Here is a 16,814-nt window from a genome sequence, read left to right as displayed (position 1 = left end):
AGGAACAAAGAGCCGCGCAGCAGGTGAGCAAGGGCCAAGCCTCAAGGCTGCGCTTCATGGGGATTCTATCTGCTCTCCCGCTCTGAGTTCCGCAGCGGAGCCGGAGTGACTGGGAGCCGGTGGATGAGCGGAGGGAAGGGAGGAAGCCGTGAGCCTGTAAATGAGCCGGGATGCCCGTGACCTGCCCTCGGAAGCCTGTCTCAGTCTAGTCCGCTATTCTCACCATGACCGCAGGGATGTCTTTGCTGAAAACCGGTCAGGAGTAGTTTTCTCCTTATCAAAAGTACACTATGTCTTGAGGGTAATACTTTTTGAAAGACAGTCTTAGGAATGTTTCCTATCCTACTAGAAGATCACAGAAAGATCACAAAGAGACTAGGAGAGTGATTAACAGCACTGACGGGTTTGAAGCCTTGGCTCGACCGTTTTCTACCTATTTGGTGATGAAGAAAGTCAGACATGCTACTTAGTTCTGCAGCTGAACCCAGGCCTCACGCTCGTACTAGCTCAGAGGGCTATTGCGAGAACTGGATGAGGAAACACAAGTCAAGGAGAGCACAGCCCCGGGGCTGCAGTGAGCGCGTGACCAGCACTGGCTCTTAGGCTATAGTGGCTAAGAGCGCACGTAGGTACCAAGAGTCTATTTTCCTTCGTCCTAGGAACTCTTAAAAACCTTACATTTTAACTTGGAAGTCTAAAAGTACTTGCATCAAAATGACTCTATATTAAAAGTCCTGGAAAAATACTAGATCTATCAGCCTGTGTAACCAAATATTGTGGAACTCCGAGTCAACCACAGAACGTTAGCTCTACAGAAGTTATGTGGCTTTTAGAGATCAGAACAGCAGGAGGATGGGGAAATAGTTATTCCGCAAGTTTACAAAAGCAGAGGGCATACAATACTGTATTTACACTGGGACTGTAGCCAATTCAAATATTAAATAAAAGTACGTGCACACAGGTACCAAACACAGGAAGTACAGAAAACGGTAAGTGATTGTGGGGTGCCTGGGAGGTGTAGGCGGTTGAGAGTCTGACTCTTGATTTTGGCCCAGGTCATGATCTCGTGGGTCCTGATCTCAGCCTCAAGACAGACTCTGGGCTCAGTAGGGAGTCTGCTGGAGATTCTCTCTCTCTTTCAGTCTCCCTCTACTCCTCCCCGAACTCATGCGCACGCTTTCTCTCTCCTCTCTCTCTCTCTCTCTCTCTAATAAATAAATCAATAAAGGAAATTTGTAAGTGATTGTGTTAGGATGCTGGGATTTCCCATCTTTCCCAAAATGTCTTTTGATATCATCACATTATTTTCATAATAAAAATGCTCTAAAAAAGTACTGAAAAAAGAAGGCACGCTGAACCCAAGTGTTAACCTCCGCTCCCTTCAGAGACCCCACTAAAATCTTGGTGAAAAGATAACAAATTTTTTAAACGCCAACAACCCACAGAAGCATAGACAACAGGAAAAGAAAGAACAGCGAGAACATTTTGGAAGCTGAAAAAGAGAATGGTGGGTGACAACGCGCGTAGCAGACAGCCGAATGCTAAGCAAGGAACAGAGGAACTGAGAGCAGGCCGGCACAGAGAAGCCCCACAGGCCTGAGCAGCACCAGAAGCACCTCTGGGGGCAGGAGGCGAGGCATGGGGCTAAAACCCAGGTGTATCAGCTAAAAATCTGTTTACTTATTTATTTGTTTTTATTATTTTCTTCTGAGAGAAAGAGAGAGCATGCGGGCCTACATGAGTGGAGTGGGGGAGGGGCAGAGGGAGAAAGAGAGACTCTCAAGCAGACTCCACACCCAGCTCAGAGCCCAACCCGGGGCTTGATCTCAAAACCCTGAGATTGTGACCGGAGCCTACATCAAGAGTTGAATGCTTAACCAACTGAGCCACCCAGACGCCCCTAAAAGTCTATTTAAAACATAGTCAGACAAATCCACAATTATAATCCAAGATTTCAATACCCCTCCTTCAGTAACTGTAAGAATAAGGGGACACAAAACCAGTCAGGACATGGAAGTCCTGAACAACATTTCAGCCAACCAGACCCAAAAGACACTGCTAGAACACTCCACCCGAGAAACAGCAGATACACGGTCTTCCCACGTGCACGGCCACAGGAGAGGCTGCATGTTGGGCCAAAAGCAAGTCTCAACAAATCTTAAAGGAGTCAAGTCACACAAGTATGTCCACTAGCCACAATGGAATTAAATCAGGAATCAGCAAGTAAGTGATTTCTGGAAAATCTCCCAAATATTCAGGAACTAAATAACACACTTTTAGACCATCCAAGGGTCAAAGCAAAAATGAAAAATGATAAAGTATCTGTAACTGAACTGACGTGAAAACACAACATATGAGAATGTGTGGGACGCTGCCTTAGCATCACTGAGCTGGAAATCTGTAGCATGGGTCACTGCATTTGAAGAGGGAAGGGCCTCAAATGCATGACCTCAGCTTCCACCTAAAAAACTATAAAAAGAAGAGCAAATTAAAACAAAAGTAAGCCGAAAAAAGGAAATCACAAAAATAAGAGAGGGAATAAAAGAAATAGAAAAGAGAAAGACAACAGAAAATTAATACAACCAAAAGCTGTTTATTGAGAAGATCCATAAAATTAATAAATATCAAGTCCTGCTGGTTGGGAAAGATAAAAGACACAAACTATCAATATCAAGAACCAGAGAGGTGGGGCAACTTGGTGGCTCAGTCAGTTAGGCGTCTGCCTTCGGCTCAGGTCATGATCCCAGAGTCCTGGGATTAGGCCCTGCATCAGGCTCTCTGCTTGGTGGGGAGCCTGTTTCTCCCTTTCCCTCTGCCTAACGCTCTGCCTAATTGTCTCTCTGTATCTCAAATAAATAAATAAAATCTTAATAAAAAAAACAAAATGGGAGCGGTGCTATCACTACAAACTCTAGATATTAAGGGGATGAGAAGGGAATATGATGAACAGCTTGGTGCCTATCAATTCAATGACCTGGATGAAATGGACAAATTCCTTGAAAGCCACAAGCTACCAAAGGTCACTCAAGAAAGAAATAGAAAGGAAGATAAAAATGCAGAGGCACCTGGGTGGCTCAGTCTGTTAAGAGTCTGACTCTCAGATCATGAGATCCAGCCCCACATCGGGTTCTGCCCTCAGCAGGAGTCTTCTTGGATATTCTCTCCCTCTTCCCCTTCTCCCACTCCTTCTCTCTCTCTCTCTCTCTCATTCAAATAAGTATTTAAAATCTTTAAAAAAAAAAAAGATACAAATGTAGCTCTACATCTATTAAAGACATTGAATTACAGTTAGAAAACTTTCCATAGAGATAAGGTAAGATAAGGCTTCACTAAATTCTAGCAAATTTTAGTAAATTCTAGCAAACATTTAAGGAAGGATAGCATCAATTCTATACAAATCCTTCCAGAAAACTGAAGAGGAGGGACTACTTTCCTACTTATGCAAGATGCAAGCATTACCTTTACACAATTATCAGAAAATAACAATACAAGAAAAGAAAACTCCAACTAATATCCCTCAAGAACACAAAAGGGATTAATAGCCAAGTGGGGTCGAGCCCAGGAATGCAAGACTGGTTTAACATTGGAAATGAATCAGTATAATTCACCATATCAACTAAAAAAACAACTCTGTGATCATCCCAATAGAAAAAGGACCTGACAAAATTCAACCTCCATTCCTTATAAAAATTCTCTCAGCAGGGGCACCTGGGTGGCTTAGTCAGTTAAGCATCCAACTCTTGATTTTGGCTCAGGTCATGATCTCAGGGTCCTGGGATCCGGCCCCGTGTTGGGCCCTGCACTGGGTGTGGAATGTGCTTAAGATTCTCTCCCTCTCCCTCTCTCTCTGCCCCTCCCCACCCTCGACTTGTGCATGTTCTCTCTCAAAAACACACAAACAAAAAACACAACCAAAAACCAAAAAACTCTCAGCAGACTTGGAATTGAAGTTTCTCAACTTGGTACAGGGCATCGGGCCAAACACAACAAAAGAGAACAGAACTACAAAACATCATACTTAATGGCAAAAAAGATGTTTTCTCCCAAGATCAGGAACACCACAAGCCATGTCTGCTCTCACCACTTCTACTCTGTGCTGGACGCTCTCGCTGGTACAACAAGGGTGCCCAGATGGGAACAGAAAAAGTAAAACTAACGCACATGACACGATCTTAAATGCAGAAAATCTAGACCAGAATTAATGTGAGCACTAGAATTAATAATGGACTTTAGCAACTCTGCAAGATCAACACACAAAAATCAATTGAATTTCTCTACATTAGCAATGAACACTCAGAAACTAACATCAAAAATACCATTTCTAGGGGCGCCTGGGTGGCTCAGTGGGTTAAGCCGCTGCCTTCGGCTCAGGTCATGATCTCAGGGTCCTGGGATCGAGCCCCGCATCGGGCTCTCTGCTCAGCAGGGAGCCTGCTGCCTCCTCTCTCTCTACCTGCCTCTCTGCCTACTTGTGATCTCTCTCTGTCAAATAAATAAATAAAATCTTTAAAAAAAAAATACAATTTCTAATGGCATCAGAAAATGGGAAATATAGAAAAATGAGGTGCAAGACCCATACTCTGAAAACCACAGAAGACTGCTGAGAGAAATGAAAGAAAATTTAGATAAATGGAAACATATACCACGTTCAGAGGTTAAAAGGCTTGATATTGTTAAGAATCAGCTCTCCCCATGTGGATTCATAGAGGCAATGTCATCCCAATCAAAAAGTGAAAATAATTATCACTAACAACCACAGGGAGATAAAACAGGATATTGCTCTAAGAATCCACAAAGAAAACTATTAAACAGCAAAATTAAGAGAGGTGCCCTGGTGCTCCCCAAGACCATCTTCAGTTTGAGTGACTCCCAGGGCGGCCTCCCGGACGCCACACCTCGGCGTACCCATGACTCAGATTTATGGCAGCCAGAGGGCACGAAGCACAATCAGCAAGGGCAAGAGGCACCAGGGTCAGAGTCCAGAGGAAGCAGGCACAAGTTTCCAAGAGGCCTCTCCCCAGGGAGCCACGCGGCACGTGCTGAGGTCCCCCAGCTGTGAGCTGTGACCCCACAGTCAACCAGCCTGTGCAGGGAACCCTTGTGCTGGGGACCCTGTGAGCCTCAGTCAAGTTCAAACGAGATAAGCAACCAAAACAACACAATCAAGTAAAAAAAGAAGAGAGAATTCATGTTACATAAACATGGAACTCTTGTCTCCAGAAAACGCATCAGACCTGGCAGTGTGGGTTCCGGCAGGACTTCTGGACAAGGAGCCTTGACCAAAATGCTGCAGACTGAGACATACAGGGGGAGAGTAAGGGGGGGGGGGGCAGGTGTGGGCCAGACAGAGGGACGCCCCGAGTACAGTGGCCTGATGCCTGCGTTCAGGGCAGTTGGGAAGAGGCCTTGTCACTGGGACAGAGGCCACAGGCTTTGGGTTACCAAAGTCTGGGTCTCGCTGGGGCAGGACCACTTCCAACAGCCCCTCGTGTGCCCCTCTCCACCCCCGCCCCCTCATTCCGAGTTTACCCCCAAATGCCCCCACGTCACCACCCCCTGCCCGGCCTCTGACACCGTCTACCCAGTGCCCTGCCACAGCAGGCACAAAGAGCCTCTCAACACCGGAACACACCATGCCTGGCAGGGCTCAGGTCTCTTCAAGGGTTTTGGACTAAAAGCCAAATTCCCCGTGGTGGCCTTCAAGGGCCCAGGCCTCCTGGCCCCTGCTCCACCCCACCATGCTCCAGAAGCTGACCCCTCACCCCCCAGACCTCCTCAGCCTCCGCCCCCCGCCCCATACTGGCCTCCTGGTGAGCTCACCGCCCACACTCGGTCAGGGTGAGTCTGTGGATTCCCCCTCCGTTAGCTGCTCTCTCTCTCTGTCTCATACACACACACAAGCACACACTCCTTCATGCGCACACACTCACTCACACTCACACCGTCCACACACACTCCCACACACCCGACTGCGCGGGCCACCTCCGCAGTCTCCGCCGCCTTCCCCAGCGGACTGCACCCAGCTGCGGGAACCGGCCCCCACCTCTCCCCGATAACCTGCGGTCAAGGCAAGCGGCCCCGACCACCGCCTTTCATGCCGAGTTGATAAAGGGGCCGGCCGACACTCGGGCCACAGAGAAGGCGGCCCTCTGCTCCCAGCTCCCGGCAAACGTGACCTTCGCAGAGTAAAACATCCAAATCCACTAGGGCGGGTCATGAAGGAAAAGACAGTTGAGGCAACGTCCACTAAAAAACTCTCCTGGACTCTAGAAGGACTACACAACTGCTGTCCACTTAACTGAGAGCTGACAGAGATTACTAAGAGACAGTCCCTGGCAAATCTGTTTAAAAATACAAACCAAAATAGGATGGGTTATCTTTTCGTCTTGACTTTGCAACCTTAAACTTTGCTGGCTTACCGCTGTTCCAAACCCCGATGGCTGAGGTGAGAATCCAGCATCTCTCGGCTCACAGAGAGCCTCTTGCAGAGAGGCCCGCGGTGAATGGTCACCGTGATGCATGTCAGGCTGGGGGTCGTACAGCCGGGCGGACCAAGGTCCAGAGACACATCAAAGCTCTTAAGTTTGGATGGTCATGGCACTGGGACCAAAACCTTGTCCAACCTTCCCCCAGCCTTCTAAAGCTTCTAGAAAATTTGAATGCATTTTATCTGTTTCAATTGCAAAGCCTTCCCCTGTGGCCCTGCTCTGCTTGGAGCGTATGAGTTGCTCGATGAGCAAAAAGCAAATGGCGGGCCACCTGGGTGGCTCAGTGGATTCAAGCCTCTGCCTTCGGCTTGGGTCATGATCTCAGGGTCCTCGGGCTCTCTGCTCGGTGGGGAGCCTGCTTCCTCCTCTCTCTCTCTGACTGCCTCTCTGCCTGCCTCTCTGTCAAATAAAGAAAACTTAAAAAAAAAAAAAAAAAGCAAATGGCTACTTACCTCAAAAGTACTAACTTCAAGATCTTCAAATTTTCCCGAAAGTGACATTCCTGCACAGTTCACAAGCATGTCTACTGGGCCCAGTTTCTCCTGTGCCTGGAAAAATTTATGAGAGCAGGCAAGAAGTAAAACAAGAGAAGAATCACTTTGTAGCAAATCAATGACAACAACTATCAAAGTGACAGAGATGACTTGTCAGTTCCCAGCCACACACCAGAATGGGAAGAACCAACTGAAAGGCAAGTGAATGAGTTCCAGCTAGCCCAGCCTCTTACTTGTTTTATGACGTTCTCTACTTGGCTGTAGTCTTGAGAAACGTCAACGGATATACAAAGCACCACCTGTTAGGAAGAGAAAAAAAAAATGATCAAAGCCACGCAGGTGTCTGAAAGGAATTTTTAAAGAATTTTTTTAAAGTAAAGGCAATTCTTTCCAATAGCTGGGAAGTCTGACTCTGTAGGCACAGATTGCACTGTTGGAAATCTGCTGACAGCGCAACTGTGGAGCCTAATTTTCTTGGCAGTTTTCACAGAAAACTCTCTTGCGCAAACTCAAAAACATGTCTTAAGAAATGTGGGTCAAAGTACATGCTTTCGGGTGTAAGATAAATAAGTTCCAGGGGTCTCATGTACAGAACACTGGCTACCAACAGTAACGACTCTAGTGTGTACGTGAGATCCCCAGAAGAGCAGCTCTTAGGTGCTCTCGACACACACGCGAAGGAACCGTGTGAGGTGACGGGTGTGTGAATCAACTTCACGGGGCAAGCATTTCACGACGCCAACGTGCATCAAGTCGTCACACTGTGCCCCTTAAGTGCATACAATTTTCATCAGTTTCACCCGGAAACAGAAAGGAAAAGAAATGTAAAAATCTCCTCTGGGCATGCCTCTGATCTGCAGTGACTGACAGCAGCTCTGAGACCAGCTGCGGCCCGACGTGGAGGGAGGCCTGGGCCACGAGGAGGTAAGTGGAACCCTGCGGGCAGGGACATGTTCCGTGTCTGGATTTCAGCGCCACTTTTACACATGTATACATCTGTCAAAAGCCATCACGCTGTACTTTTCACATGGATGTGGTTTACTGGACATCAATTACAGCTCTGGCCGTTAAAAAGAACACAGAAATTACATAAAGAATAAATAAAGTGTATATGAATTGCATCTCAAGTTGTTAACATCTAAGGTCGTTAAAAATAAAAACAATAAATCTAATAAATAAGCTCAAAAAAATACTCCCCTTGGAGCAGTCCCCAAGCTCTGATGGCCCTGCTGGGGCTCCGCTTTGTCAGGGGGAATAGAGACAAGCAAACACCACCTACTCGCAAAAGCCACCTTAGTTTGAGTCTGAGCCCAGACTTTTATCTTTCAAGGCCAAGGGTCCCTCGGGGCTTGTGGGAGCTTGAGGTGCCTGATTTTAGGAGCTTGAGGTGCCTGATTTTGGATGAGCCGCCCACTCCCAGGGGTCACCAATCAAGCCCCAGAGCCCACCCAGTCCGAATGGGGCCACGCAAAGGGGTTCCAGGGCCGACAGACGCCAGGAAGAGCCCAGCCCAGGCTGGCCACGGAAAACAGTTCCGTTCAGTCTCTGGAAAGGAAGAAGGGAAGGAAGGGAAGAAGGAAGGGGGAGGAAAAAAAGCACTTATTTCCGTGCTTACTTGGACAAAAATTGATAAAATAGCAGTTCAAAATACTAATGAGGACTAACAATGAGCTATTGTTTTAATTTCCCTTTTTGGATAACGTTTTCAAATCCAGAGCTTAGCCTCTGACATCGGAATGTTCTGTGCTCCAAGGGGGGGTTGCGGAGAGAAGCAGAAAGGCATTTCTCCACTTCTCAGTCTTTCCGTGAGTTCTGGGTGGAGACTGGCCACCGAGCTGGGGGACAGACAGAAGGACTGTACACAGGAGGGCATGTCCACACGTCCACTTCCACTCACGCGCCCGTGCGTGGCTGCTAGTTGAAGGGGGTGCGGTGCGGGAGAAGGAGCTGGCGCAGGCGCAGGCCTGGCAGGCCTGGGTTCCAGTCCTGCCCCTTCACCCACTAGCTGGGCGGGACCCGAGGAGGCAGCGCCGGCCTCACCGGCTCCGGCCAGGGTGTCAGAAGCCAGTGACCACAAAGCTCCCTTCCAGCTCTGAAAAGACACGACGCAAGGACTAAAGCCACGACACGAGGGGGCTGCCCGACAACCTGATGCAGCGGGCAGGAAGTCGAATCTGATGCAGGAAGGAGCGCCGTCCACAGGAGCTAAATCCCTAAGGAAAGGAAACGGCCCCCTTCGCAAATGTGACCTGGAATATTCCAGAGGAGCTGCCCTTGGGTTTTATTCCTGTAACCAGGATTTTTATACGAGGCTTTTTATACAGTATTAGATCATTTACTATAAATAAAAGCTAACCCACAGATAAGCAAAATTAAAAAAAAAAGGGGGGGGTTCACAAATCACCAGGAAAAACGTGTCCCCGCGGCTCTGCTTCTGCTAAGCTGTGCAGCGAAGGCCTTCTGGCCCGGCCCAGCCCGTCCTCCCTTTCCCTGACGGAGGCGCCAGGAACTTGCCACATGACCTCAAGCCTTCTGATGGCTGAGGCGGGGGCGGGAGTCGGGGCGAACGCGGCCAGGGCAGGGCGAGGCTGCGGACAGCAGGCCTGGCCTTCAGCCAGGAGCACGCGAGCGCCGCGCTTTGACAGGAGACGTCTTCCTCGATCAGCACTCACATGACTATGGAATAAAAGAAAACGGGGAGATTTGCTGAGATGGCAGCTTTCCGAAGCTCTCGGGCTCCAGGGGAGGGGACACAGAAGCCAAGGTACTGGGGAAGACGCCGCACATGGACACGAGGAGATGCAGACGATGACCTCTACCTGCGGCACAGGGCGCCAAAGCAGAGGACACGGCGGCGGCACCGCCTGAGGGACGACTGCGGACCAGTGGGTCCCTAGACCGCTACAGCAGTTACAAAAGGCGAGGCTGATTTATTTTTCTTGATGTGGAAAGAGCTCTCACGTATTTTGGAATACGGGATTTGGAATACTAAAACTACAGTGTGGGGCATGGGTGGCTCAGTAGGTTAGGCGTCTGACCCTTGCTTTCGGCTCAGGTCAGGATCTCGGAGTGTTGGGTGGTGGGATCGAGCCCTACACCGGGCTCTGCATTCACTCTATGTGGAGTCTGCTTGAGAGTCTTTCCCTCTCCCTCCCCCTCTGCTCCGCCCCCTGAGCTCACACACTCTTTCTCTCAAATTAATAAAGTATTTTTTAAAAAATAATTTAAAATTTTCAAAAAAATACAGTGAAATACCATTTAAAACCCATCCGAAAGGCAAAAATTAGTAAGCCTGCCAATACCAAGTGTTGGCAAGGATGTGAGGCAACAGGAGGCCTGGAGCACTACGGGTGGGCGTGCGCCCACTCCGCTGAAGCGGAAGATGCGTGTGCGCTGTAACTGTACCTCCACAATTCCATTTCCAGACACAGATATCCTTGCACACATGCACAGAGACATGGAGAAAAACTTCAGTAACAGCAAGATGTAAAACTAACCAAAAAGCTGGAAACAAAATATCCACCAACAGTAGAACTGATGAACAACAGGTCTTCTAAATATATCCAGGAAAATGTTACATAGCAGTAAAAAATGGATAAACTAAGACTTTATGCAACAATGCAGAAATATCTCTAAAGCAGTCTCTAGGGAAGAAATCAAGTTGCACAAAAGTACCTAGAGAATGACGTCCTACAAATCTACGGAGGCAGAAAGCAGATTAGGAATTGCCTGGGGCTGGGGGGCTGGGAGGAATGGGGGTGACAAGGTCCCGACTTTCTTTACGGGGTGACAGGAAAGCTCTAAAGCGATTCTGGCGCAGGTGGTGCAACTCTGCGGGTAGGCGCTGAATCGTACACTTGAACCGGTGAACTCAATGGTATGTGAGGTATGCCTCAAAAAGTCTGACAAAAAAAATAAGAATGGAGCCATCAAGTTCAAAGAGAAGCAGAAATAAACAGCATCTTATTTAGGGTTATGTGCACCCTCTAGTGAAATTATGAAAAGAGCAAAGGATGCATCAACATATAAATCAGGGGCTGCCTCCAGAAATGAGACCAGAGGATATGGGCAGCTGACATGGGCTCCCAGAGGGCGCTCCGGGGGTCCAGTACATCTCATTTCTTAAGCTGGGTGATAAGTGCCACAGTAACCTGTTATTCTGTTTTATATATATACATACACACCATTTTATTCATTAAAAAATACCATAACCAAAAAATTAAATGTAGTGCCCCTTTCCCCTTAAGTGTTTATATAAAGTTACCTTAAATAAATAACTGAAATAAAATCACTTTCTAGAAAAACATTATTTGATCATTGGTGCGTGTAAATCAAAGTCTATCGTTTTTGGTAACAACCCGAACTCGAAGATAACTCAAAAGACTTCGCTTTTTAAAAAACTGTCTAATACATATCTTAACTAGGAAAATCCTACGTGCTTTACATGAACTATTTGCAGTTCAAACAACACTTTTCTTCCCTCTACACAGCTGCGCTGACTAGTTCAGAAAATGTATCCCGAAGACGGATCATACCTGTTTATCATTAATAGAGTGCTTTTCAATTTCTTTCTTTGCCTGCAGCAACTTGTCCTGAAAGCAACAGACAACAATTAGTTCTGGTGATTGTCTATTTGTCTGCTTGTTTGTTTAAATGAGGCGAAAAAGCAATTATTTGTGTAAGTATTTATTACAGTTCAGAAAACTCTCAAGACAGCCTCTGTACTGTACAGCTATGGGCCACAGGGTATGAAAGAAAGGAGCTATAAAGTTATGTTCGGCTATGATTAAGTGATAGCAAGGGTTTTCTGAAAGATAACAGAAAAATAAATGAACTGCAAAATCCCAATTAACAGTACTAATTGCTGACGGGCACCATCTCAATGCTAATAAATGTTTGGATCTGACATCAGTGAGTGTGACATAAACCAAGAACCCCCACATGGCCCTGCTATATCCTGTGATCCCACGTCAAGCGTGCTTTTGTGAGAGTGTCCGATATCTTCCTCCTCTCCCATAAAAGCAAATATACTAAAAAAAAATCACTCTTTTAGATAGATTGAGGAAACCTAATCCTGGCTACTTTCCGAGAATAATCTTGAACAAGAAAAGCCATCCTGTAACTGAGAGATTCTTCCAAGGTCTCAATTTTGCTTGTCTGGCTCATTTTTCAAGAAGAGAGATATATCAGTTGGCAGTTCACAATTTGTTCTAAAAGTTGTGATTTAAAAACATCAGGGGCGCCTGGGTGGCTCAGTGGGTTAAGCCACTGCTTTCGGGTCAGGTCACGATCTCAGGGTTCTGGGATCGAGTCCTGCATTGGGCTCTCTGCTCAGCAGGGAGCCTGCCTGCTTCTCTGCCTGCTTGTGATTTCTCTCTTCTGTCAAACAAACAAATAAAATCTTAAAAAAAAAAAAAAAAAAATCAAGACAGCTAGAGAAGAAGAGAGGAGGGGAATCCTCCAGAAAGATACGTGGGCTTCTGAACATGGATGTGTCTATAGTAAAATAATATTCTATTAATAAAGATAGACACAACTTGCCTTTGTCACAATTAGAATAAACAATTATATTAGAAAATAAAGAATTTCTGGAAGCCAGAAGGCTCATCTGCTCATTCATGTCTAGCAATGCAAGGACCCACAGAAAGAGCCTTTGAGCACCTGAAACTTGGGGCCACCCCTGCTTCCTTTTCATCGGTCTTGTATCAAATATCAACATTGTTTACATCTCAAATAATGCCATTTTATTAAAGTTATGTTTTCTGGGTGCCTTGGTGGCTCAATTGGCTAAGCGTCTGCCTTGGGCTCAGGTCATGATCCCAGGGTCCTGGGATCGAGCCCCGCATCAGGCTCCCTGCTCGGCCGGAAGCCTGCTTCTCCCTCTGCCCCTCTTCTTCACTCGTGCTCTCTCAATCTCTCTCTCAAAAGTAAATAAACAAAGTCATTAATAACATAAAATAAAGTGATATTTTCCTTCCCATAAAGTGGCTTTAATGCCAAAGCAAATTCACTGTTAGAGATATCAGGACAAACGGGAAGTACCAATTCTGCCTTTCTTGATTTTAAGAAGAAATTATGAACATTGAAGCCTAATTCTGTGCCAATATTTAAACATTCCCCCCCTTCCCGAGGTGCTCCTGGGTAGCTGTGTACCCCCACCTGAGTGGCCGGTCACCCCACTGTTGCCCTCCTTTGGCATATGAGAATCCGAAGTCCCCTGGCAAAGATGCCACACAGGCGTCCCCACCCCTCCCACCAGCCTCCCTGCAAGTCTCCATCCCACAGCTCTGTTTTGAGCACCCGCCAGGAGCCACGCATGGATGGCGCCAGGCACGGAACAATGGCAGGTGGCTGACAACACCGCCATGGTCGCCTCCCCCACCGCGCCTCCCCCCGCCTCCCCGGAGTGAGAGGACTCCACAACTGTTCGTGTGAACACAGTGTCATTGCTTTGGCTGCGGAAACAACTTTGGCAAGAATCACAGACCCTGGGGGGATAAAAAAGAAAGAAAGAAAGAAAGAAAAACAGACCTTGTGTCGACTTGACACAGAAAAACACACGTTTTGCTACAGTGCTGGGGAGCAACAAGAGTCCCTGGTGGAGTGTGGGTTTCATTAGAGATGGACATCATCTGGATAATCAGCAAATTCCAGAGCGACACCTGCCCGTCCTGATGAGGACGCAGCTACCAGCCCTGTGATGGGCCCTGCCGCCTCCTCCCGGCAGGCGGACGCCCTCCCTGGCTCCCTGAGGCCTCTCCCACCCAAAAGCGCAGAGCCTCCCATGTTGCCTAACAGTTGGTGAAACTAAATAAATATTTGTGAAGCTGGCCTGGCTTCAACTGAGAAGTCTTTGCCCCGAATATGAGAAACAACCAGTGGTTCAAAAATCACACCTGGAACCAGAAATCCAAATCCCAGGACACGGGCACCGCCTCTCCCGTAAATCTAAAGCCGAATAATTTAGTGGGTAACGACATGCCCAGAAGACTTACCTCATTCCGTGCCACCAGAGTTATGAACGCTCCTTGCTTATAGCACTCGATAGCGATACACTTTCCAATACCACTGGAGCCCCCTGTAACCTAAAAGCAAAAATAATAATCTTCTTAGCTCTCGAAATTTCCCTTCTCCGGGAAGTTCATTTAAAATGACAATGGGCTCAAAAACCCAATCTACGAGAACCAGACTTTTCGTGCTCGTAGTTTCTTCATCCCAGACTTCACGAAAGAAGAGCAAATATGAAAGATGTCCCTGTTAGCGGGTCCTGCTGCTGCTGTTTGCAGTACTAGACTATCAACTGCACACCTATGTTTCTCTGCATTCACTGGAAGGAGAGTGCCCTATAAACCGAGCTAATAAAAAATACATTAGTCTACCTCTGGGTCCAAATTCAAACGAATCTTATTTTCTTACTGCATATCTTCTGTATGACTATCTTCAAAAGAGATGCAAAGAAGAGCCACCTGGACAGATCATCTAATATTTTACATGATTGCTTATTATAAAAAAAATAAGGTTTTGGAAATATTAAAAGGTAAAATCTTCCTTCTTGTACTATTCTGCTCCTCACAATCTAGCTCAGCCCTACTGGCTGTCTTTGAGTTCCATGCCCCCTCCAACCACAGGGCCTTTGCACATTCTACTTCCCTGCCAGAAAGGCTCTTCTCCCCTCTTTTCATCCAGCTGGCTCCCATTCACCCATTAAATCTCAGCGCAGGGGCACCTGGGTGGTTAGGTAGGGTGAGCACGGTTCCGGCTCAGACCATGATCTCATGGGTCCTGGGATCCAGCCCTGCTTTGCCGGGCTTGGTGCTCAGCAGGCAGTGTGCTTGGGATTCTTTCTCTCTGCATGTCCCCCCAACCCCATCAAAAAATAAATCTTTGGGCACCTGGGTGGCTCAGTGGGTTAGGCCGCTGCCTTCGGCTCAGGTCATGATCTCGGGGTCATGGGATCGAGTCCCGCATCGGGCTCTCTGCTCAGCGGGGAGCCTGCTTCCCTTCCTCTCTCTCTGCCTGCCTCTCCGTCTACTTGCGATTTCTCTCTGTCAAATAAATAAATAAAATCTTAAAAAAATAAAATAAAATAAAATAAATCTTTAAAAAAAAAAAATCTCAGCTCAAACATCACTTCCTCAGGAAAACCTTTACTGACTGCCCCTTCCCGAACTACAACCCACCTTCTAGCACTGCATCCTTTTTCCTTTATGGCACTTACATACTCAAACAGCCGTGCATTTGTGTGATTATTTGATTCATGGCCACTTCTCCTATCACTGCCTCATTAATGCCAGAAAAATACCATCTCCATTTCTGCTCCCACTATGTCCCTAGCACTTAAGAGGACAGTGCCTGGCAAATAGGAAGGGCTTGATATACATTTAACTTCATAAGACAAATGCAGTATTATCTTTCTAGTCATTTTTCCTTTGAAATTATATATTATAGGGGAAGAGAATGGGGGCCCAGGGTTGTCCGGTGAAGGGAGTGGGAAAGTAATGAGAGAGGTATCTGACCTTACATGGTATCATATCCTACTTTAAAAATACATATATCGGGGCACCTGGGTGGCTCAGCTGGTTAGGCGTCTGCCTTTGGCTCAGGTCATGATCCCAGGAACCTGGAATCAAGTCCCACATTGGGCTCCTCACTCAGCGGGGACCTTGATTCTCCCTCTGCCTGCTGCTCCCCCTGTTTGTGTGCTCTCTCTCTCTCTGACAAATAAATAAAATCTTTAAAAATAAACAGAATAGGATAGAATAGAATAAAAAATACGTATCAAAATGTTTTATGTCAAAAAACTAAAAGGCTTCACTATATTACATCAAGGAGAGAGAGGTACTAAAACTTAGTTGACGATTTCCCTCTAACAGACATTCGGATTATTTCAAATGTTTTACTGTTAGATATAAATCATGCTGTAATGAACATCCTTGACCCCATCTCAATGATTTTAAAATTATCACAAAACCACTTCTATACAAAGTACCAGTCTCCATGGATGCTGAGGGTCCCCTACTTCTCTTTGGCCTCAAGTCCTCACCACTGAAGAGACTTCCTTGGCAGGTAATTAACCAATTATCTCCAGAAGGTTACTGTAAAAATCTACCTGCTGCCCTAGCCAACAGTTGCCTCTGAGGAGCTCTTTGCTGCTGAGATATTTCTTTTTATTTTTTTTTTTAAAGACTTTTTAAAATTTATTTGACAGACATATCACAAGTAGGCAGAGAGGCAGGCAGAGAGAGAGGAGGAGGAGGAGGCAGGCTCCCTGCCGACATCAGAGAGCCTGATGCGGGAGTAGATCCCAGGACCCTGAGATCAGGACCTGAGCCTAAGGCAGAGTCTTTAACCACTGAGCCACCCAGGCGCCCAGCTGCTGAGATATTTCACGGGTGGCTTTGGCTTTTGAAATTTCACCAGACATTCCAATTCCACAGCAATTAATATGCCCCCGGCCCTCGTATGATGGTGTTACTGCTGCCTCGATGTCCCTCCACCCAACATCCCCTGCATACCTACCTATCCAATCCTACCTACCCTATCCTAGTCCTCCAGGACTCCTTTCTGACTCAGTCACTCAGTCCTCTCCTTTACCTGTCCCTTTCCACTTTGTGTACACATCTTAGCTCTGTGACCAAACTGTAAGCTCCTTGAGGACAAGCATTGAGTCCAATCTATCCCCCCCTACTCTGAGCACAGAACCTGGCATAAGCCGTTGCGAAATGAGCACTCAGCCAACATTCATTTCCAAGAGTGGTGCAAGGGTACTGTTTCTCTGATATAGACAATGCCAAAAAAATTGGAAGTAAAGTTTCCCTATCTGTTATTCGAT

General features: G+C 46.8%; 1 protein-coding gene across 1 annotated transcript in view; it reads right to left on the bottom strand.

Moving 5' to 3' along the window:
* The window catches only part of KDSR (3-ketodihydrosphingosine reductase), a 39,412-nt gene that overhangs the window by 19,968 nt on the left and 2,630 nt on the right, over positions 1 to 16,814 (bottom strand). The window contains exons 2-5 of the mRNA XM_059140585.1: positions 13,978 to 14,067; positions 11,518 to 11,574; positions 7,216 to 7,281; positions 6,941 to 7,036 (exon numbers count right to left, since the gene is read on the bottom strand). Coding sequence (XP_058996568.1) covers positions 6,941 to 7,036; positions 7,216 to 7,281; positions 11,518 to 11,574; positions 13,978 to 14,067 — 309 coding nt within the window. The remainder of the gene's footprint in view (positions 1 to 6,940; positions 7,037 to 7,215; positions 7,282 to 11,517; positions 11,575 to 13,977; positions 14,068 to 16,814) is intronic.

This window comes from Mustela lutreola, chromosome 11 (assembly GCF_030435805.1).
Source record: "Mustela lutreola isolate mMusLut2 chromosome 11, mMusLut2.pri, whole genome shotgun sequence".
Classification (NCBI taxonomy): domain Eukaryota; kingdom Metazoa; phylum Chordata; class Mammalia; order Carnivora; family Mustelidae; genus Mustela; species Mustela lutreola.
This window is presented reverse-complemented; position numbering and strand designations above follow the sequence as displayed.